Below are 24,976 nucleotides of genomic sequence, written 5' to 3' on the forward strand. Positions count from 1 at the left end.
GCTCTTTGGAAAAAAACAAACAAACCCTATATTACAAATAGCTAAACAAAAGAAGCAACTGCCATGTGATTCCTACTTCTCTTGGGTCAATTTACTCCCAAAAGGCTATCAGGTAATTAGGTCATCAATACTTAATTAACAGGGAAATAATTCATATTTTAATACACATAATTTTAATGTTTACAAAGTGTTTTCCTCAAAGTCCTTTGCTACAGATAATATATATATCATTAACCCCATTTTAGAGATGGGGAAGTTAAAGGATTAAAGGATAAATTACTTACCCACAATCACACAGTAGATTACGTGTTAGAACTAGGACTTAAAACTTGGCCTCTCAACTCCAGATCTAGTAATCTCTTTTCAATTCACCATATTAAGAACCCTCAAGTCAGAAAGTCAGTAAAAAAACTAGAATCCAGGCTGATTTCAAGTCCCATAGTCTATTACTTTTAAAGAAAAAAAGGAGGAGCAAGAAGGAAAGCAAGGGCAAGAAATAAAAAGAAACCAAAAGGTTCAAAACTTCTGAATCCTTTCACCTCCCCTAAACTAGCCATTAGACACAGACTCACATGGACTGGCATGTTGAAGTAATCTGATTTAAAGTTATCTGCCATCTCTCCAAAGCTCTGAAGGGTATATTCTCGGACTGCTTGCTCAAACCCAAAGGCCTCTCGAGGTTTGTTACATTCCTGCAGAAAAAAGGAAAAAATACAAAACTAAGTGTCACATTCCTTGGAGGAATACTTGACAGAGTTGCGACAGATATTGCCAATTTCTGAGGGTGAAACAATTATCATTAGCTTATTTGAGAAATGCATATGCTATCTGATTTGACATCGGGGAATCTGATTTGACATCAGGGAAAATGCTCAAAGAACCTCACCTGCTCTGTTATAGGCTTACACACTCCACTTGGTACAGAAGGAAGGAGGTAATAAGACAGTTTTTAAGTCTTAGAGCTGGCATTAAGCTCTGGCACAAAGACAAATAAAGCAGTACTAATGGACTTGAACCAAGACCACAGCAGCTTTTCAAATCTTAACATATTACTGGATTTTACCACATAAAAGACATATGTGCATAAAAAGAAAAATAAAAGGGATTAAGTTATCTGGCTAGGAATAAGTATTTCTTCATATTCTGTATCCATTATCACAACCGTCAAATAAGCAGATATATAGATTTAGAATAGAATGCATTTTAATTATCTAATCCAGGAAATATAAATACAATAGCTAGAAATGTACCTCTACATATTTTTAGGCTTACTGTAGCCAGCTCTTGAAAGGGTTTATCAGCCCCCTTCATTGCAGAAGCACATCCCTGAAAACACACTTACAGGAAATCTATTTAATTATTTCTTCCCAATCCTTCCAATTAAAATAGCTCATCAAATTCAAAATAAGATATAGACAAACAAGACTAATTGCCCAGGGATGCTTGGGGTAGGAGTATAAGTAATGAGTGCACAGAGTCTATGCTCTGCCTAAACCCTGTTCCATCATAATTGTTTTATTCAATTACTTTTGTTTTTAATTTTAAAAGCAAACAGAGAGCCTTCAAGTGTTCGTTAATTCCTATATTCTGCAAAAAAAACTCAATCATTTATAGTAACTTGTGAGTTCATTTATCTAGCACTCAAAGTGAAAGAAAGAACTTTGGCAAGGCAAATAAAATTTACCAAAATACAAATTCTAATTCCTTCTATTACAATTCTTCAAAAGTCAAAAAAATTTCATGAGCTGAAGGTAGAGTTTTGTGGAATTTTCTAGTTGATTTGCATTTTGAAAAATGCTTAAAACTAGGCTTGTACCTCAGCAACACATTTAGGACACCTCCAGTCTCCTTTGGGCACATCAGGTAAAGGGGGAATCAAACAAAATGTATGGTAGCTGTCATCACATCCATCACACAAGAGCAACTTGTCTTCATTGTTTCCTCGCCCACAAAACATGCAAACATAGAGATCCACCTATGGAGGAGAAAGAAAAGAAGTTATCCCTTATTCACTGTAAAAAAAATAACAAATGATACCCAATCCCAAACTAGGAGCCCACTAGTTAGAACAGATTCATTACTGAAAAACAAACACAATGTACATTGCACAAACAACTAGTGCCTAAAAAAATGTTCCTAGTGCTTCTCAAATTGAGCACCAAAATCAAATTACTGATCAAATCATGTTGCAGAACAATAATGAACAGAAACACAACTCAGAATTAATTCTATCCCAACCTTTAAATAACTGTTCAAACTAAGGTACTTATATTGTTGCAAAAACACTGTATATCTCATGTACTTTATACAGTAATTTCTACATAAACAAGACATAATATATTGTCCATACATAAACAAATACATCATGAGTAAAGTTAGTTTTCTCAATAATGGCAATATAATTAACAATGTTCATAACACTGATCTACAACCACCTTTGAACCTAGAACCCAATAAATAGTTTAGGAGTGCAGCCTATTGCCAAGAATAAAGCCATTAACTGGCTCATTCTAAATCAAACATGAGACTTGGGCCTCATTGACATGTGTATCCAGAAAATCACATTTTCAGGGCCCCCGATAGTCCAACCCATACATGAAAAAAAAAGAAATCCCAGCTACAACATCCCCAACATATAGTTATTCAGCCTCTACTCAAAGACCTCCAGTGCCCCACTGACTCTTTTAGCAACCTATTCCACTTTTGGACAGCTCAGAATAATAGTTAGGGACATTTTTTCTGGCACTGAAACTAAATTTGTCCCTTTGCAATTTCGACTCATTACTCTTCATTCTGCCTTCCTAAAGAACAAGACTAATCCTGTTTCAATATAAGAGTCTTTCAAATACTTGAAAATAAATACCATATTCTCAACAGTTTTCTTTTGTCCAAGTTAAACAACCCTAATTTCTTCAACTAGTCTTCATGACATGGACTGAAGTCTTTCACTATTCTGTCTGCTCCCCTATAGATCTTATCAAGAACTTACTAAACCATGATGCACAAAACTGAATTCAATACTCCAGATGTGGTCTGATCAGGGCAAAGCAGAGAGGGACTATGTCTGTCCTAATGTAGCCCAAGATCATATCAGTTTTTCTGCCAGGCCAAATGTTTGCTAATATTGAGTTCAAAGTCAACTAAAAACCTGAGATTTTTTTTCAGATAAATTGGTATCTAATCATGCTTCCCCCACTTTACATACAAATACAACAAATCAACTATTCAAGTTGATTTCTTGAAACTAAGTATGGTTATTCCTACTAAATTTTATCTTGTTTAAACTGAGCCCAATGCTCTAGTCTGGCCAGATCTTTCTGGATCTAGATTTTAATCCAATGTCTTAGCTAGCTTTCTATCACCTGCAAACTGGAGAAGGATCCCATCACTATCCTTACTGGAATCACTTAAAAACTGTTAAAGTATAAGGGTCAAATACATATCCCTGGAGCATGCCACTACAAACATCACTCCAGTAAGAAACAGTCATTGATGGCTACTTGAGTCCAGTACTCAACTAGTTTTAGACCATCCATTTGCACTACTGTGTTACCTATATCTCTCCATCCTTTCCAAATGATTAGAATTCATTATTTTATCTCTTCCTCCACTTGAAAATTGGAACATTTGCCCTTTTGCATTTTAAGGTATTTCTATCATTCTCTGAGTTGCCAAAAATTATTGACAACAATTATATCTGCCCTTTTTTTCAATACTCAAAGATGTACCTCACTGGGGCCGAGTCACTTGAGTTCATCCATAGCACCAATGTATTCTTTTATTAAATCTCCCCAATTCTGTATTAGCCATTTTTGTTTTATTGTTTTCAGTACAAAACTCACTCTCTTTAGCAAGGAAAAAAAGAAGCTAAAAAAGAATTGAGTAGTTCTGCCTTCTCCTTGCTATCAGCTATCAACTGTCCTATCCCTTTCTTTGATGCTCCTCTTCCCCAATTCAGCTATGTTTGGTTGTTATTAATTTTGCTTCCCTTTATATTTATCTCCTATATATATCCTTTTAAAACCTGAGTTAGTCTCTGTTCATCCATAAATCTCTTCAGAAAACTTATTTTTTCTGCTCATCAGAACTATTTCTCTTTGTGGCATTACAATTTTAATCTTGGGTTTCCAATCTACCTGAACTATAGCTTGGCTATACTCGGGCACAGACAAGATAAACTTTTTTTTCATCGTTGCAGAAAAAGAGTTGATAATTTTGCTGTATTCCAACCTATCAGCGCAAAGCTGGAACACACTGTGTTATCACATATTAGGGAACACTGACAATCCAGAGTCCTCAGAGGAGAGCAAAAGAATTGTGACTGGATTCAAAGCCATGCCATAGAAACACTAACGAAGAGAAATAAACTTGTTTAATCTAGAAAAGATTTACGATAGAGACATGATTGTCTTAAAAAGTGGAAGGGTTATACTGTGTTTAAAAAGTGTCAGATTTGCTTCTGTCTCGGTCTAGAAGACCTGAGATCAATGGGAAGAAGGTAAAGGGAAGCATATTTTAGCTGAGACCATAAATAAAAAACTTCTAACAATCAGAAATGTCCAAAAGTGGAATGAGCTACCTAAGATGTAATGAGTTCCCAGTCACTGGAGATTTTCAAGGAGAGGCTAGATGACCATATTTATAGAGTAATATAGATTTAAAGCATGGTCCAAGGTTTGCCCAAAAGAACTCTGTGTACCTTTTCCAACTCTCAAAATCTTTGATTCCAAATTCAGCTTTAACATATCTTTTATATGAGACATATATATAACTGACAGACACTTTCCATCCTGGAATGCCCCATAACACTTACAAAGTTAACAGAAAGAGTCCCTTTTCGTTGTCTCATTTGCATACTAAATGCTTCTGATCTTGTACCTTTGCGTCTTCGAGAGACCTCATCTTGAAAGCAAAAACATAAGTAAGGTGTTAAGTGATACTTGCACAAGAAGTAATATAAAATTAACATTTGGAAAACCACTGAACTTCAAGTGTAGAAGAAAACTAGATACACAAGCAAAGCTTTGGGGAAAAGAACAGAATTCCTAAATGCAAAGTTTTTAATTTTAGTGGGTGAAAACACACAGCATAAGTCAACCAAACCATGTTAAGTATTTTAGAGATGAAGTAGCAGTCTTATCTGATCCACTACATTTCAGATATCTATCCTGAATTATGAAACAGTTCTCTCTCTCAATTCACATAGAAGTAATTATGACTCATATTCTTATTGTATTGGTTTCTATAAATACAATCACAACACAATTCATCCACCCTTTGGTAAAACTGAATTTGAGACTGTCCAAAAATTTCTAAACAGAATAAAAACTGATAAAAATTGACATAAAAGTCTCACAGGTCTTTTTTTTTTTTTCTTGCCACTATAAAGCAAGTCTCAGTATGTGGTGATGAATCTTTCCTATGAAAGTGAAGACGATAGCACATCTCCTAAATAATTAGTAACTCCTAAAATAATTCTTCAATTATAAGACTTTCCCACCACTGAGCTCCTACTTTAAAACCATACTTGGGCATGAAAGTAACTAACGTGATCCAGAAGTCTATGCTAATGGAATACTAGTTTTGATAGTTTCTATAAGCTGAAAAAGCTGCAAATATGGACCCAACAATAGAGCAGGTAAGTTTGGAGAAGATCATCATTAAATGGCTTTCCATAGTAATTCATGGTATTGTTTACTTCTGACACTGTTAAAGAGTTTGTTATCTATACTACCCACATCAACAAAATCAAGGCTTTTTCTTAATTTAACACTTTCTAATCATAAGATCTTTTCACTGCTCCTAGAGCAATTTTTAAATTCTGTAAGTTAGAGTACTTTTAATGAGTCTTCCTTTAAAACTACTTAAAAACTCTGGCAACCAATATGACAAAACATTAATTTTACCTTTTCTTACAAACTTAACTTTGAAAAAAGTACTAGGTTTATATACCACAGAACAGATGCAAATACTTCTTTCTAACCATCATAAAAGCCCAATCAATGTAATATGGCTTATTATATTATGAGGACTTGAACAGAAATCAAATGAAATCTAGAACTCTTAGAGAAATTTTAGGTAAATACTACATTGGTATGGTTGCTCATAGGAATCAAATCCTGACTAGAACATTGTGTGTAATTCATATCCCTTGAAACCCATGTTATTTTTCCTTATAATTGATACTTCTTACTGTATTTTATTTCATTTCCCTGTTAAGACAACAAAATTTACCTTCTTTATCCTTTGCTCCTATTGCCAGGCCCATCATCTTGGGCCCAGCTCCAAAGATCTGAAGTTTCTTCAGTTCGGTGTTTCTACTTACTTCTCCAGTCTCTGCCTAAAAGCCAAACAAAAACACATGAGCACTGGGAAGCCTAAGTCTTCCATATTCAAGTGACAGAGACAGACAGGCTTGGGGCCTAGGAAACTAGGCAAAGGTCCTAGGCAAAAAGTCCATGCAAATAATGTTCCAGGTCTAAGGACAAAGGTTGGAACATAAATATCTCCCCCTACCCCAAGGACAAGGCTAGAACATAAACATTCCCCCCTAACCCCAAAATCTTAATCGATACAGATGGCCAGAAAAAATAGTTTCAAGAAAAACATGTTTTTCTCTTGGCTGTATCTTGAACTCACTGAACCCTACATATATTCACGCACCCCCTATTTCTTCATTCCTTGTGGTTTTTTCCCTTTATAAACCATGCCTCTTCTCTGTACAATAAACTTGGTAGCAGTTGCTATCAGCTCCTTCAGCCCTTCTGACCCCTAAAAAGCTGTTTCTCTTGTTTTTCTTTCTCACTCCTACTTAAGGGACCCTCGACCCTTGATCTGAGCCCTTGGGGTTCTTCTTCCCCAGGGCCCTGACATTCAAGCTCTTTTCTTATCCCCTAAAAAAAGTCATAAAACTGGCTTAAATCTGAAGTTTGATTTCCTCTTCTCAAATCTTCTTTCACTAAAGCAGCAGGGACTACCTATTACCCTTTTCTAGTAAATATGTACATTATATCTTTCATAAAAGATTAAATATATATCCATTCACAGAAACTAGTGAATGTCTTACACCCTTAACACCTTATTCCATATCTGAATATATGTATTAAGTAATTTCTCATTACTACCTAACCTAACACCTAAACAAAAGATATTAAACCAATATAAAGATGAATCAGAATTCAATCCAGACTTCTTCAAGTCTATAATCCAACAGGTAAGTATCCAACAGGTAAGTTTCTCACATTCAGTTAAGACTTGAGGACAAGAGGGGCAGCTAAATAGCATAATGGACCTGGGTTCAAATATGACCTCAGACACTTCTAGCTATGTCTAAGCAAATCATTTAACTTAAATGCCTAGACTTTGCCACTCTTTTTTGGGAACTGATACTTAGTATCACATATAAAGTAGAAGGTAAGGGTTTTAAAAAAGACCAGAACAAGAAGGCAAATGGAAAGAGAAAAATAATTTGGGGCAGATCGACAACAACAATTATTATTATTATTATTATAACAAAAACTAGCATTTATATAGTGTCTACCAAGTACTAAGTACTTTACAAACATTCTCTCATTTGATCTTCAAAACAACCCTGGGAGATAGGTGCTATTATTATCCCTATTATTTTACAATTGAGGAAACTGAGGCAAGAAAACTTGCCCAAGATGATATAACTAATAGTGTCTGAGGCTGAATTTGAACTCAGGTCTTCCTACCTCCAGGCCTAGGATTCTATCCACTTAGCCATCTAGCTGCATAGACTAAAAAAGAACGTCAAAAATTTCATTTCTAATCCTAGATTTCAAATAAATCTAATTCTGTCATGAAATACAAATTTTCTGTGTTGAAGCACAGAGATATGATTATTAATATGGTATAATTCAAATGAAATAATTACCTTCCACTTAGAATTTATTATTCAAATTCCTATCTGTCTACTGTCATGTAGAGATTGCTTTTGGAACAATACAGTGATAAACACTAATACAGTCTATTCTTGACTACTGTAAAACAAAATAGCATCTTATTACAAACCACTTCAAGTTATGTAACATTTTTTTCAATACCTTGCAATTACAAAGATAAAATAATTTTAAGTAAATAATAATTTACAAAAGGACTCAACACTAAAGGAGAATTATCACTGCAGTAAATAGCTCTTTTTTTACAGCTAGATGGTGTAGTATATAAGGATGGGACTAACCACATGTGACCTATCTAACTCATGAACCTGATTAAAATGCAAATAAGAAATGTTTAACAAAATAAATACAAATACAATCAAAGAAGATAATGTTAATTTGTGGTTTTTGAAGTCAATACTAACAGTAGAGGGATCAGTCTCTATTTAAGCTTGACACTACTGCTTTGCATATATTATCTTATTTGATTTTTAAAGCTTCTTTTGTCAAAAGTGCTCACTCCAGGGACCAAATTCAATTTTGTTTTTATTTTAAAACTGAAAGAAATTCCATCTTTGGCAATTTTTAAGTCACTATTGTTGTTACTCTTGGTATTTGGGGTTTTCTTAGCAAAGATACTGTAGTGGTTATCATTTTCTTCTCCAGCTCATTTTACAGATTAGGAACTGAGGCACGAACAGGGTTAGGGGAAGTATCAGAGATCAAATTTGAACTGATTCCAGGCACAGCACTCTATCTACTATGCCACCTAGTGGCCTATTTTTAAGTACATCCATGTAATATGAATAACTTAAAAGGGATGAAGAACTTCCCTCTCCTTAACTTCTATATTCTCTTCTTAGAAGGGAATTCAGGAAGGAAAAGTAATTTACTAAGTAATTAAATACCTTATTTTTAATCTTTTAACATATTTTCTGATCACCAGAAAATTACTGTCCTGCTCCAAGCTACTAGATATCACACTTCAAAATGAAATGACACATTTCCCATCTAAAAAAACAAGTAGGTTTTCCACTAGACAGAGAAAGAATTTATCTTTTAAAGTCTTTTAAAATCACACTGGACAAAGAATAGAATGGGTAAGAGAGAGAAGAAAAGAATATCAGAGACAAAGGAGAAAAAGATTTTTTATGATATACCACAATCTAGTCACCAGGCTGGCAACAGATGTCATCATGATCAATCAGTTAACAAGTCTGGTCAATTCTCCCTTCTTACCATCTCTCAAATACACCCTCCCCCTTCTCTATTCTGACACTGCCACCTCCCTAGTACGCACCCTCATCACCTTATGCCTGGACAATTCCAATAGCCTACTGTTGAGTCGGGCTGCCTCTAGTCTCCTCACACCTTCAAAACCATCCTCCAATTAGGTGTTAGCTTCCTAAAACTTAGGTCTGACCACTTCACCCTATCCCTTGCATTCACTAAATCCCAGAAATCCCCTGGATCACCACTTTGATAAATATAAAAATCCCCTGGTTAGTTTTTAAAGCCCTTCATAACCTGGCCCCTTCCTATCTCTCATGCTTTTTTTTTAAACTCTTAACTTCCATCTTAGAATCAATACCGTGTATTGCTTCCAAAGCAGATGAGCAGTAAGGGGGTAGGAAATGGGAATTAAATGACTTATCCAGGGTCACACAGCTAGGAAGTGTCTGAGGCCAAATTTGAAACCAGGACCTCCCACCTCTAGGCCTGGCTCTCAATCCACTGAGCCACCCAGCTGCCTTTTATCTTTCATTCTACTTATATCTTACTCCCTTCCACACAGTCAATTCATCAACTCTGACCTCCTTGCCATTTTTTTACACCAGATGTTCCATCTTCTCAGCTCTGAGCACTTTCACTGAGGGTCCTCCATGCCTGTAATTCTCTCCCTCTTCAACTCCATCTCCTGATTTTCCTGGCTTCCTTCAGGTCTCAAATAAAATCCCACTCTCTGCAAGAAACCTCTCCCCCATCCTCCTTAATTTTGTGCTTTTCCCTTTGTGATTATCTTCAATTTATCCTGTCTACATCTTGTTTGTACACAGTTGTTTGCACATTATCTCCCCAATGAGCTCTTTGAGAGCAGGAACTGTTTTGCCTTTCTTTATATCCTCAATGCTTAACAGTGTCTGGCACACAGTAAGTGCTTAATAAATGCTTAGTAACTTGATGGCACAGGTCCCTGGAAGTGGTGCTATTTTAAGATTCATGAATCTTATCATATCAACTTTATGGAGTTAGCTGAGGCTTATATAAACCTACATTATGATGACTTACAGAAACAACAAATGAAAACTAAAACCACCCTTCCCAAAATCCAAGTCCCCCAAAAGACTTTTTTTTTTTAAATTTTAATTGACCAAAATGAGAGTGGAAATTAGGTCAGTTTTCCAGTTAACCACCTGACGGATTCCTTTCTCTGTTGAGAAATATTCACAATAAACAGATTCCCAGTCAATCTGAAATTAATAAGAGTTCCACAATTTCTTCAACTTATCTCCCAAAGAGAGCAAGTCTCTGAGGAATAAAAATTAGTATATATAAATGAGATCCAATGACCAGAAATACTTTTTTACACTGCTGATTAACTATACTTCTCTCAAGTGGTCAGTGGATCCTAGATACCTGAGATTTTATGCGTCTGGTTCTCTTCGGTAGAATATTCATTCTTGTGCCCTGCTCTGGGGAAGCCTGGGCATCAGTGCTGAGGACCTCAACCTCCACTTTTTCCTTAATATCCAAGTTGGGCATTTGGACACCCTAAAGAATCAGAGCACAAAAGGACACCAGAGTCACTGATCAGACACTAGGCATGAAAATCAGTGAAAAAAGGATAAAAATAATCAATAAACTGATTACAAGTCCACTGAAGCAGGGAGAATTATATTTCTAGGAAGTTTAAAACATGGATCAAGTGTCAGACTGGGCATGTTATCTAAGCACCAGACTAGCTAAGTTCAAAGAAATAATTACCAGGCCTGGGTGCTAGATGATATCCCATACAAGTCTCAGAGAGTTTGTAATCTGCATCAGGTTTACTCACACTGATGAAATCACAAAACCTTTATATTACTGAAGGACTAAAATGTAAAGAGTAGTAAACAGCTAGGAAAAGAGAAGCATACTTCCAATAATATATACGAAGTCTTCACCTTGCACCAATGCAACAAATCTGACTTTAAACTTTCACATACACATTTGTTCTTCTACTAGCCCTGATGACTGAGGTAATCTAATTTCATGTAGATAATGTGTTAGCTTATGCTAAACCACTTCTGTTTCAAAGAAGAGAGATTCTTTCAAGATACCTAACCACCAACTGGCCTCTAAAGTTGATACTGTAGACAAGATGAATTAGGCCAAATTAAGCTGAATTTCTGTAAAGCATAATGACTTACCATGAGGCTGACTCCAGACTGAAAAAGCTCATATGGGTAAAGGATCCTTTCATAGTGAGACTTCAACAGGGACCCAGTTCCTTTCCCAGGCAGATAGCCTAATCGACTTCCCACTTTAGACCACTTCTTCTCTTTTGTGACCATTTCAAAGCCTCCTTTGCTGGCAACAATCTAGAAAAGAAGTTAAACAAGAAGAATTTTAGAAAAAAAAGAAATTTTATTCAACAATCTGGTTCTATATGTAGTACGCTAAACAAATTCTGAATTCAAATCCTTGGAATTCCCTTTGTACAACTCCAGCAAAGCACAAAATAGTCAGCACTTGGGGTATGACTTTTTAAAATTATTTTTAAACTTTTTTTAACAATTTGAAATACTGTTTTGGTACCAACTAGTAAGGCAGAACATTTACTGAACTCACTTTATGTAAAGCCTTGTGCCATAATTCAGATGTCAATGGAAAATTTAAAAAGAAAAATACAAAATCCATGCCTTTAAGGAGATTACAATCTGAGATGGGATGAAAACACATGAAAAAAGGTCTGTGACACTTTCACAAATTCATGAAAAAATGTACACAAAGGCAGGCATGCTTGTATGATAGTACAAAATACATTTATGTTAAATGCTGAGATAATACAATATAAAAGTGACACTAGAGTTAAACAAATTCTCAACAAAGGAGAGGAGAATTTAGAAGGGAAGGATTTAAAGAGAGGAAGGAACCAAAATTTCTGAAGTCAGGAACAGACCAATTGACACAAGATCATAGAAGGTACCATAAAGTCAAACCCCCTTATTTGACAGATGAGGAAACTGAGGCACAGAAAGGTTAAAGTGACTTGTCCAGAGTCACACAACTAGTAAAGGTCTAGGATTTGAAATCAAGTTTTCCTGCCTCAAAGCCTAATCGTTCAATGTCACCTAGATCCTTCAAGAGGTTGAAAAGTGAGAAAGATAAAGGCAGTAGTGGATTTGCTTGGCTACAGAACATTATGTTTCTGGAATGATGTGATGATTTGCCAATAAGGTATCATTTTAAATCTTATAAACGTTCTCTACATGGCTGCATTATGTTCTATGCGCAGATAGATATAGACATGTCTCAATTTATATAAACACCAATATACTTGGGTTGTATGATATAAATATCTCAAACTGTTAAAACTGAAAAGGGCTTAGGAGATCACACAATCCAGAGCTTCTTAATTTCTCTTATTTTTAAACACCTAAAATAAAAGTCAATCAAATATAAAATTCTCTGACATTCAAAGCCATCTATAACCAGACCTTCTACTACTTTTCCATGCTTCTTATGCCTTACACCCTTTCATGTATACTGTGATTCAGTGACACCAGTCTTCTTGCTGATTCTTGCAGAAGATTCTCCATTTCCTGATTGAAGATTTCTTTACTGGCTGTCCTCCATACCTAGAATAAGTTCTCCCTCCTCATCTCTGCCCCTTGGCTTTCTTCAGATATAGTTAAAATCTATAAGAAGTCTTTTCTAGTCCTCCACACAATTAATTCTAGTGATTATCCTCTCTGGATTATTTCCAATTAAACCTGTATATAGTTGGTATGGAACCTGGCACATGATAGGCACCTAATAAATATTCACAAACCAACTAATTAAAAATTAAGCCAATTATGCTGAAAATACAGATACTGAATTTTTTTTAGTCCACAGATCCCAGGTTAAGAATCTCTGATTCAGTCCAACCTATTCATTTTTCAGAATAGGGAACTGAGATCCAGAAACATGCCCAATTGTCACACAGCAGAGCTGGATTTGGGTACTAGAACCCAGGTTTTCTGAGACCCAACCCAGTGGACCTAGCACTAACAAGTAAACGGGTGTTCTTTTTCTACCATATCAGAATGATTAAAAGTAGGGCTATTGCTTAGCATGTGTTATTATTAAAAAAAAAGGAGAAAAATAAAAAATAAAATAAAATAAATTTTTTAAAATACAAGAGAAGGATTGGGGCAAAGTATGCTAAACTGCTACAGTTAAAAACCTGCAGCCAAAAGCATAGTCATGGAATATTAGAACTAGAAAGATCTTAAAAGCCAACCTACCCACCCCCCCAGCTACTTTACAGATGAGGAACCTAATATCCAAAGAGTTCATGAAGTAAATTACCCAACTTCACTCAAATTGTTTTACCTATGTCTCAGTTTCCTCATCTTACTTTACACAAGAGAAAAGTTACGTTCGTCAGCAGGACATAATATATATGGAAAATTTGCAAAATAAATCAATTAATTTCAGAAAGAAATTCACCATAAAATGATGTGACAAAATAATTATTATGCATCATGCCAATAGGTAGTTTAGCTTCACTAGGGGAAATGAATTTTTTTAAGAATGGCTATTTGTTGGAAAGTACTGTATCAAGTATAACATTGCCCAAAAAAACAGGTGGATATTTTCTGAGTTTGTATGTATTTTGGCTTTCTAACTGGGTTTAATTTTTTTTTACGGGAAGAATAATTAAAAGACTGAGGTTTTCGAAATCCTGCCTGAAAACAAATGGGCGATTTACATCAGTTTTTTGATGAATCCTATTATTTCCTTTAATGGAAAAGAAACATGATATAGTGTTAGAGCACTAGACATGAAATTAGAAGGCCTGATCACAAGTGAAACTTACATTCCCTTTCTGAACCTCAGCTTCCTATGCTGCAAAATGGATTTAACAATGCTTATACTATTTGTCTCTGGGCTATTGGGTATTGGGGGGAGGGGGGACACAAAAACAGGAAACCACCATAGTGATAAGGACCTGTGATAGGATTGGGATAGGGAACTCCAAGGAAAGGAAATGCTTTCTATGAATGAGGTCAGCACCTTCCCAGCAACTAACAACCCTAGAGAATTAATACTAGAGGCAAGGGAAGGTAGGTAATTTGTCCAAGGTCACAGAGCCATTTTATTACAGAGGTAAAATATAATCATAAATCATCTAATTTTGAGGCATGTTCTCCATCCACTTTAACAAGATTGAAAACTTGCTTTTCCATCTTAAAAAGTATGTCTTAAACAAATTGTAGTATGTGACTATGATGGAATCCTAAATCATAAGAAAGAAATAGGTATTTTTTTTAAATGGAAAGATCTACATGAAATTACAAACATCATATATAGATACAGAAAAAAAATTTGAAGAATGTCCACCTCCAGAGAAAGAACTGACAAATAAAAACACAAAAGACAGTCTTTTGAAAAGATTAAAAGATTTCCCTAGTAACCCCTAAACACTAGAATTCTCAATTTAAGCATCTACAATATTTTAAACCAAGATGACCCTCTGACTGAACAATAGAATGCCATGCTTAGGAAGCGATCACCCCAAAGAGCCCAATCAACTTCACTGTCTCTATGAGGGAAGAAAAATCACTGTAAAATGTAAAGAGAATTACTATAATAGTCCTTCAGTAGTTCTGAATCTCAGTGAGTCTTACAGTCTTATAAATAGCAAATATTTTTACAGATTTAGGATGAACTTGTTTAAGGTTAATCAGTAAATCTGGGAAACAGATGGACTAAGAAAGTCCATTTCACTCAAGATAAATTTTAATTACTCAACATAAATTCTCTCACTCACTCTTACAGGATCAATGAAGTATCAAATAAGAAATGCATACTAGGTGGCTCAGCAGAAAGCCAGGCCTGGAGATGGAAGGTCTTAGATTCAAATATGGCCTCAAATACTTACTAGCTGTGTGACCTGGAGCAAGCCACCTAATGGCAATTGCCTAGACCTTCTGCCTTGGAAGCAATACGTAGAAGTGATTCTAAGACAGAAGGTAAGGGTTTGGAGGAGTTAAAAAAGAATAGATATTCTATCATCAACTTTTTCACTTAAGAATGAAATCTAGAATATAACCTAACTTTACATCATGGGATTATACTCGACTTTTACGTTTTAACTATAATATTGTTTCTAAAAAACATATGAGGTCATCTTAGTCTAGGTTATATATTTTATATAAAGCATTATCCTATATTAAGTTCGGTTTGAAGGCTAAAGAAATTCTGTGGTATTGTGCTATATATAAGGAATGGTGAATCACTTGATTTCTATAAAAACTGGAAGGATCTACATGAACTGAACTAGAGTGAAATAAGCAGAACCAGAAGAACATTGTACACAGCAATTGAAACACTGTGGGATGATCAAATGTAATAGACTTTGCTACTAATAAGCAATGCAATGATCCAGATCTTATAAAAAAGAATGCTATCGGGGGCAGCTGGATGGCTCAGTGGATTGAGAGCCAGGCCTAGAGATGGGAGGTCCTAGGTTCGAATCTGGCCTCTGACACTTCCTAGCTGTGTGACCCTGGGCAAGTCACTTAACCCCCATTGCCTAGCCCTGTAACAAATAAAATTAATATAAAAAGATATAGATAAAAGATATTAGGGTTTAAAAAAAAAAGAATGCTATCCACATCTAGAGAAAGAACTGTGGGAGTAGAAATGCAAAAGAAAAACATTTGATTTATCACTTGTTTATACATGTAAAGGATTTGGAATTTTGGTTTTAAAAGATTACTCTATTATAATAATGAATAATATGGAAATAGGTTTTGATTAATAATACATGTATAACCAAGTGGAATTACTTGTCAGCTGGGGGGGGAGAATAAATCATGTAACCATGGAAAATATTTTAAAATAAAATTATATTTAAAAAATACTAGCAGTTAAATATGACTGGTAAAATAACTTTTGAAGAAAGATTTCTTTTTTTTTTTTAGACCCTAAAATATAAACTGTCAAATGCCCCCAAAAAATATAGTTAAAATTGGCACAAAACAAAAATCTAAAGAAGAAAGGATATTACATTTACTCTAACAATGATTTCCTACCCAAGCACCACCAAAAATTTGTTATAATTAGCAATGCTGTTATGGATTTTCATATAACCATAGCAGACAATTAACTTAACACTACCATCTTGTAGGCAGACAAGTCAACAGCTATTTTTAAGCACAGCAATACTATGCTTCTCAGACTTCTAAGTTTAAATATGCCTAAATAAAAGAAATGCAACTTAATTTAATTCTAACTTTTTACTGTGAAAGAAAAGTTTTAGTACAAAATTAACTTTTTGCAGAAATTTTAACTTTTGGAACTAAATTAACTTTTGGAAGCAATTTCTACTTTAAATCAATTAAGTACTCCCAAATTTTTTGAAACAAAAGTAAACACAGATCATTTTACAAAACTACTCAGATTAAAACTATACTACAACTTGCCATTTTATCCCTCATAAGTTATAACCACTATAGTTGTGTAGTAACAGAAATATAAGTCCCTTCAGAAAACTGACTGTTTTACTTTTATCTTTGTACCCATAATACTCAGCCTACTCAAAATTCTTCACACAGGTTGCTGTTGGCAAAATTTTTACAGTACTTTCAAATTTTAAATGTCATACAGGTTTATTCTGATTTTACAGGGTACAAAAATGTGAATCAATAATTTGAAAACAAGAGCATGATAAAGATAAATGTTTCTAGAAATTGCTTAGGATAATGTTATCCTACACTAAACAGGAGGAACAATTTGGTGATATAAATAAAACTGACTATACAACTTTCTAGACTATATGAAGTAAAAATCTTTACCATTTTTGGTACTGTCTTCAGAAAAGTGTGAATTCTGATTAAAAAAGTAAAAAAAGACAAAAAATTATATCCAAGGATACTTTTCATTTAGCTCAAAATGCAAAAACCATTACTAGGAAGATAATAAGTCTTCTATATAATGTCTATTATCCCAGCACTCAGTCTGATGTGAGGGAATTAAAAATGTGAGAAAAAAAATTTGTCATAACTTTAAAAGTTAGTCTATTCTCTTACCATTTCATTAAATTATATGTATGAAATCAAAATAATATTCAATTTCTTATCAAATTTTACCCATAAATTTCAATGTCTTCAAGCCAGGTGTATATGAAACAGAAATTCAATAGCCTAAGTTCTAATTTCTAAACTAAGCTTACCCCTCACCTTGCTTAAAGCATACAGATCAAGGATTTTTCTCTCCACCACAGGTATTTTCAAAGTAGATCCCTGAAGTTCCCAGAATTTTGCTAGTTGATCTAAGAAGTCCAGTCTCACTCTGGTCATTGCCTAAGATACAAAACAAAGAAATAAAAACACTAAATATCAAAAATATATGAAGTTAAGTCATCAATGAAATTCAGTCCAAATGCGCTTTGCTACATGGTACAGATATAAAAATGCAAATGAAATTATCTTTATCCTCAAAGAAATAGATTTAAGAATCACCTCAAATGAGAAGGTAGTTAAATTTTAAAGTAAAAATTTGACAAGAGAAAAAGCATTGAGGCCAGAAGAGTACCAATGACAGAATTTCAGAGGACTAAATTTGATATCCGTTAAGGAATTGGGAAAAGGATGCAGAACAAAAAAAAAAGTTTTTGAGTTGAAATATATGAAGTTGGAGAGTCATTAGAATATGACACCTCTAAAAAGGAGAAAATAGAGGATAGTAGAAAGTAGAAAGGCTAGTCAACAGTATCAAATGCTATAAGAAATGAAGAGGGTTAACACTGAAAAAAGGTTATCATGTCAAGATCACTGATGGTCTTTACAGAGAAGTTTCATTGAAGTCCTAAAGCTGGAAGTCTGATTTCTAGTTGCGAAAAAGAAAATGGGTGGTGAAGAAATGGAGGCAAAATATTAAATAATATTTTCAAGAAATATGGTAGTAAAGGAGAGAGGAGAAGAGGAAAGATTGCTAGATGGGATAGGAAGGTTATTTAAAAATAATGGATAAATAAGCAAATTTGTAAGCAAATGAGAAAGTGTTAAAAGAGAAGGAAATGGTATGAAAGAAAGCAAATGACTGCCAGAAACATGGTCATGAAGGTGGAAGGAAGGAATAAACTCGAATTTATATATGTAGACTTATATATATGTAGTTATAGATTTAGTATGGAATAAGGAAAAATTCTTTTGTGAAAAGAAAAAAAATTAAGTGTTAAGAATAAAGTTTTGAGGAATGAAATTAGCTGGATGGACTCCTTTTGGATACCTTCAATCTCAGTTAAATAAAAGACCAAATTTTCTATTTAAGTATTAAAAAGTAATAGAAAAAGTGATATACACATATATAAATAAAATGTATATATAGGTACTATATACGTACATAAAATTATCCTCATAGCTCCTTTGTGAGATAGATAACATGATTAACTATCATTCCCACTTCAAAGATAAGGTGACTGACTCTCAGAGAGGTCAGTGACTTGCCTGAAGTCAGAAAACTATTCAGAAACATGCAAATCCAGAGCTCTTCAAATTTTAAATCCAGCACTTTTTCCACTATACCACAAAATGTGTAGTATAAGTGATATGTACTTAGATCAGTCAATCAATAGCATTTATTAAGCGTCTACTATGTACCAGGTACTTGCTAGGTGTTGGTGATTTTAGTACAAAGAATGAAACCTCTCCTGCGCCCAGGGAATTTAAATTTGATTGGGATAAACAACCAGTGCATATATATACACATACGGCATAAATACCATAGAATTAAAGAGGGAGAAAATTATTAGTTGGGAAGGAAAGGAAGAGGGAATCAGTAAAGGCCTCAAGTTGAAGGTAGTATCTGAAGCATATATTAAAGAGTCTAGGAGGCAGAGGTGAGGTCAGAATCCATATCATAAATGGCAATCAGTAGAGGGTGCCATGGATTAGATACAGAGAAAGAATCAGAATTTTGTTGGACTGTATAGTACAAAAAGAGGAGTGAGAGGTGTCAAATTGTAAAGAGTTTTAAAAGACAACCAGAGTAGTTCATTTTTGATCCAAAAGACAATTGGGAACTATTTCAATTTACTGAATAGAGGCATGACATAATCCTATCCATGCCCAAGGAAAATCACTTGGCCACTATGTGGAGAATGGTTTGGGGTGGAAGAAATTTGAGGCAGAAAGACAAAACAGAAAGCCTCTGCAAGAGTCCAGAAGAGAAGAAATGTGAACATAAACTGAACTAGTAGCTATGTGAAGAGAAATAAAACTGGATGCAAGAAAGAGGAGGTAAGATGGCGAGACTTGACAACTGATTTGATATGTGGAATGAGGGAGAGATGAAGCTTACAATATGGAAAACAAAAGAGAAGGAAAAATTCAGAAATTATGACAAATCTGAGAAACAAAAAAGTTTCCTATGAAATTGTCAAGTTTATTAATCTTTGTAATCTGCTTTACACACAGATCAAATCTAATGATGATTTCTGTAAAGATTCACTAACAAAATTAGACTTAGGAAAAAATGATGTAGGAGGAAAAGTTAGCTTATATTTTACAGGCACAAAATTCTCAAAGCTTAGCACTTTGCTGACCCTCAATATTATAAACCAGTGGTTCCCAAACTTTTTTGGCCTACCACCCCCTTTCCAGAAAAAATATTACTTAGTCCCCTGGAAATTAATTTTTTTTTAATTTTAATAGCAATTAATAGGAAAGATAAATGCACCTGTGGCCATCACTGCTCTCCCTGGATCGCTGCAGCACCCACCAGGGGGCGGTAGCGCCCACTTTGGAAATCACTTATAAACCATGATTACAGTTCATTTTTTATAAATTACGTACAAAAGCTGATGTAGCTTATTTAGGTAGCATAAATAAAAAAATCAGACCCAACCTTCATACCTCAGTTAAGTCTTCTTGGCAGTAATCTGAAACACTAGCATGGGGTAGGGGTAAGGGCAAAGTATGGAACCTATTATTACAATGGTACAGTCAATTTCCTCTACTAATAGAGATAACCACTTGATCTGCAACTTACTCAGAGAGTTATCTGAGGCACTAAGAGGTTAGATGATTTGTCCAAGATCTTATAGCTCAGGAGAAATCAGAGGCAGAACTCAAACTCAGGTCATCCTGATACCTTTGCCTACTACAGTGCTACCTCTCCTGAATGACAACTATAAAAGCTTTTTGAAATCTCCCTCCTAAAGAAATGTAGAAAAAGAAATGGAACAGGAAAAAATGGCTCCTTAATTATAAAAGCTAAATGATACTCCAGGTTCACTTACTTCAAGTTCATTTAAACGCTGGACTCGAGGAGTGAAACGAAAGCTTTTTACTTCACATGCAAATGGAGGCTGCCAGTCCTAAATGAGAAACATTCATGTTTTAATGGTTAATACACAAACAAGAAATGTACCCCCACAATTTAAGGAATTGCCACAAACCATGAAAACATTAAGCCAAATGACAGTCATTCAATTAACGAAAAAAAATTTTAGTATCATTTATCAAAAATCATCAACAGACCTTTCTTACATTCTCCTTATAAAGAATCTTTCTCAAACAAGTTAAGTACAATAAAGGCTTACTTTCAACAAAACTTTTTCCCTTTAGGTCTAACTAGAAAGAAAAGTGGAATGCAGAAGCAACCAAATAGATCAAATAATAAAACTAAAATTTGTGAAGTATTTGTATTTTGATACAATTGCATTGTCACAGTACTTAAGAATCAAAATCTATCAAAAGGAGAGAACATGTCATACATATGGCTAGTATCAGGTCACTCAATAAATATTTTAAAATAATGTACATATGAAAGAACACACAAAAAAAGTCACCATAACGTCTAGATCAAAGTAGTTGCATTAATGAAATGGGATAACATTTTAAGGTTAGAGTTTTTTGCAGAATAAACTTTAAGTGAATTTGGGGACAAGGCCTCAAACTTAATTTGGCAAACCTAATGGTAAAGCCACTTAAAAAGCTGGAAAGAAAAAAGAATGAAAAAGTAGTGACTATCCAATATTGTAAACTTTATAAATCTGCCCACATTAACCTAAAATTATTTGCAAGGGTTTTTTGTTGTTGTTGTTTTGTTTTTTTAATAAAGATATAGAAAGGAACAATTAACTTTACTATTTCAACTGTTTTTTAAGAATTACAGCTTTTCTAATCACCAAAGAAATTCTTGAATGGAATTTGTAATTAACAAGTCAAGAACTAATCTTAACTACCCAGTTGAAAAGCAATTTTTTTAAGTCAAATAATTCCTGTAATACAAGTGTATCAGAAAGGTTCTGTGAGTGTATGAACCCTTGATCCAGGAACTCTCCATACCACTGCAGTTAGATGCCCTAGAGATCTGCCTAAAGTTCATAGAGGTTAAATGACTAACTCAAGGTCACAAAGCTAGTATCACGGAAAACAAGATAATAGTTCTTCCTGCTTCCAAGCCCAACACTATCCACTACACCAGAATGCCTTTATATCAAAATAGTAATAAATACAACCCCTCCTCCCAGAGGAAATTCTGTATACTAATTAAGTGAAAACTTTGTAGCATGGGAAAATCCATCATGATAGCAATTATCTTGGATTTTTTCACTTTCAACATTGATTTTACTTTTCTAAGTTCTTTTCAAATGTATTTTCGGAGATTTTTTAAAACATCTTTAATAGTGCCTAACATTGATTTCATCATCAAAATGGTCATCTTGATCCAAGCTGCTCAGCAAACCTAAGGGTCCAGTGGATAAAATAAAGGCTGGGAAGACCTGGATTCAAAAACCACTTCGCTATCAACTTGCTATTTGACCTTGAGCACTTTCTGTGACCCCTGGGTTTCAGTTCAGACTATAAATACCGGTCGTCCCCTCGCCCTTACTACTACTAATACTAATCCCCGCTTTCTTACATGCTAATCCCCTTTTTTTAAATACTAAGAGTATGAGGCGTTTCAGACTGTTCCGCAGAAAAAAAGATACATAAATCAGAGGAAGCGGCAACATAATATCTAGAATCTAAGAAAGAACGGAACGTTTTCCTTCATTCAAAACAACTACTGACACTAACAGCTCTTTCTCCCTTAGGTTTAAAGGGTCAGCGGCGACTCCCTGCCTCATTCTTGGCAATGCCCATTCGATGCAGCTGTAACCAGCACTGTGTCACTTGTCCTAGGGGACAACAAAGTGTCCCCAGCCTCGTTAAGATATCCACAAGGCCAAACCCCGAGATGCTGGACTGGGAAAGCACTTGGAGCAAGTTTAAATCGAACCAGGGAGAGGGGGCTGCGAAGGCGACAACAACAAAGCGGCGCAGATGGGGCCGCCCCGCCCTCTTCTCTCCCCCCGCACCCCTCCCCCGTCTGGGCCCTGTCAGCATCCCAGGGCGCCCCTTCCATCTGGACGAGACCAGGGCGGGGGAGTGGGGGTCACAGCAGCTCCACTCCCAAAACAACAAATAATTCTATCCCTAGAAAAAACAAAGTGGCCGAGTGCCAAAGACTCCACTCCCCCGAAACCTGAGATTTAAGGCTGAGGAAACTGAGGCAAAGAGCAGAAAACCCCACCCCCATACCTTGGGAGGTCGGATCTTGCAAATGCCGGTTTTCTCGGCCAAGGGCCGGATCCGTCCAATAAAGCTGAGCGGGTCGGTGAACTCCTCCCAGCTAGGCTCGAAGACTGGGCACTCCGGGGGCGGCACGAACTCTGCCGCGTAGCCCCCCGGCCCAGCGCCCGCCATGGCCACACTGAGGAGACCCCCTCCCCGGGGTGTGAGCGAGGAGGGGAGTCAGGGAAAACGGGCCAGCAGGAACCCAGGCGGGTCCTTTCAGGTTCCCCTGCAGAGAATGAAGCTCATAGTCTAGCAAGACCGCGACGACCGGAGGGATACGGAGCACTTCCTCCTCCTCCTGTTTGTTATTGTTTCTTTAGGGCCTTTTTCCTCTCGAGCCCCCACGGACGCTCCCGGAAGTCGAAGCGATGTCAGATCCCTCCGCCAAATGCGGTTGGAGAGAGTTGTGGATCCTTCCACCGCTCCCTTAAAGGCCTCTTACTCGCAGTGCTCATCTCCTCCATGAGACTGGGGACTTCGCCCACGCCCACCTAGGGGGCACTCGAATCCACCCACCCCCTCCTCTGGGAAAGGCGGGGGAGAGCTACAAGGAATAAGAGTAATATTGGACAGAGGGAAGAAACGGAAGAAAAAAAAAAAAAGACGCCGCGTTCTTCCGGCGCGGAGGAATGTGTAATCCCCCAGAGGGTAAAGGTTTTGCTTCCGCTCAAAGGTTCCATTTCCTCCTTTGTGTACAAATGGCTGCAGTAAAGCTCGTCTAACCTGACTCAATGACAGCGAGTTTGACATCATTGCCCTCTCCATCCCTAGAGTTCTCACTGCTGCTTCCTTGGCCACGTCATTGCACTTCAAGCGCCCCCTAATTATTATATATACCGAAAAAAATGCCAGTTTAATGTTTCAGTCATATCATCTTCATGACCCCATTTTGGAGTCTTCTTGGCAAAGATACTAAAATGGTTTGCTATTTCATTTTCCAGCTCATTTTACAGATGAGGAAACTGAGGTGAACAGGGTTAAGTGGCTTGCCAAGGATCACACACCTAGTACGTGTCTGAAGCTGCTAACTAGGGTCTTCTCGACTCCAAATACTATCCCCTGCACCACCTAACTGTCCCAGTTTTAACTCAACCCCACCTAGAACACTATCTTCTTTTGCTCCCTCCCAATTGGTTTAATTTCATTCCCATGACAACTCACTAAATTAAAGAATTCCTTCTGTTCCTTCCCAGCAGTTAAGACCATGCCATACCATGATCTGAATGCGTTTTCATCTGGGTCCTTAATGGCATTAACTTTCAGAACCTCTTCATTGGTTTCCCCTATGCTCTTCTCTGCCTCATCTCTCAAGATGTAGAAGAATGGAAAATAACTGGCATTCCTGTGGATGAGTGAATTTGTTCATAAAAAATGGCCCTCTAATTGTGCAGATTAATTAATTGTGTCACCTTTCTGGTGACCCTTAGCCTCAGTTCCTCAGAGATTTTGATATTCTATGCTAGATAGTTCTTCCTGCTTCCAAGCCCAACACTATCCACTACACCAGAATGCCTTTATATCAAAATAGTAATAAATACAACCCGAATTAAGTGAAAGCTTTGTAGCATGGGAAAATCTATCATGATGGCAGGAACACCAATATATATATCTTCTCTAGACACTGCAAATGGATGATGAGCTGTGCTCAGAACTGAAAAAGAGAATAGAAGGGGACATTGGGAACCTGCAGTTCTTTTACTGATCCCACACTTCTCCCTAAAGCAAAGGCTCATATATTTAACATTTTTCCTATGTTGTTTGATTTTAATATGAGATACCATATATGTAGGCAATTAGGTAGCTCACTAGATCATCTGGAGTCAGAAAGACCCAAGTTCAAATTGGGCCTCAAATACTTACTAACTATGTGACTTTAGGCAAGACATTTAACCTCTCATTGCTTTAATCCACTGTATAAGGAAATGGCAAAACACTCTGATATCCTTGCCAAGAAAATTACAGGGACAGTGTTGGCATGCTATGGGCCAGGGGATCACAAAGAGTAGGACATGACTGAACAACTGATCAACAACAACAACAACTCATCAACAGCAACTTATATAGGAAACCTCCAAAAATGTAAGTTGTTGATCACCTAAAGTGCAATAGAGAAGTTCATCATGATTATGAGAATCCTTCAACAAATTACAAATGATGAATTATGGGAAGGTAGTATAAAGAATGTCATAAAAACACATGACCAGAAAAAAAAAAAAAAAGATGGGCCAGTCATGTTAGGAGAGTGAGTGATAA

The 24,976-nt window shown here is 35.9% G+C and overlaps 1 protein-coding gene across 1 annotated transcript in view; it reads right to left on the bottom strand.

Annotated features, from left to right (window-relative positions):
- Positions 1-22,852, bottom strand: part of KDM5A (lysine demethylase 5A) — a 99,906-nt gene extending 77,054 nt beyond the window's left edge. The window contains exons 1-9 of the mRNA XM_044679413.1: positions 22,688-22,852; positions 20,398-20,475; positions 17,336-17,458; positions 11,312-11,482; positions 10,539-10,673; positions 6,235-6,340; positions 4,814-4,902; positions 1,817-1,975; positions 573-692 (exon numbers count right to left, since the gene is read on the bottom strand). Of these exons, the coding sequence (XP_044535348.1) occupies positions 573-692; positions 1,817-1,975; positions 4,814-4,902; positions 6,235-6,340; positions 10,539-10,673; positions 11,312-11,482; positions 17,336-17,458; positions 20,398-20,475; positions 22,688-22,852 (1,146 nt within the window). The remainder of the gene's footprint in view (positions 1-572; positions 693-1,816; positions 1,976-4,813; positions 4,903-6,234; positions 6,341-10,538; positions 10,674-11,311; positions 11,483-17,335; positions 17,459-20,397; positions 20,476-22,687) is intronic.
- Positions 22,853-24,976: the final 2,124 nt, after the last annotated feature.

The sequence above is a fragment of the Gracilinanus agilis genome, chromosome 5 (assembly GCF_016433145.1).
Source record: "Gracilinanus agilis isolate LMUSP501 chromosome 5, AgileGrace, whole genome shotgun sequence".
Classification (NCBI taxonomy): domain Eukaryota; kingdom Metazoa; phylum Chordata; class Mammalia; order Didelphimorphia; family Didelphidae; genus Gracilinanus; species Gracilinanus agilis.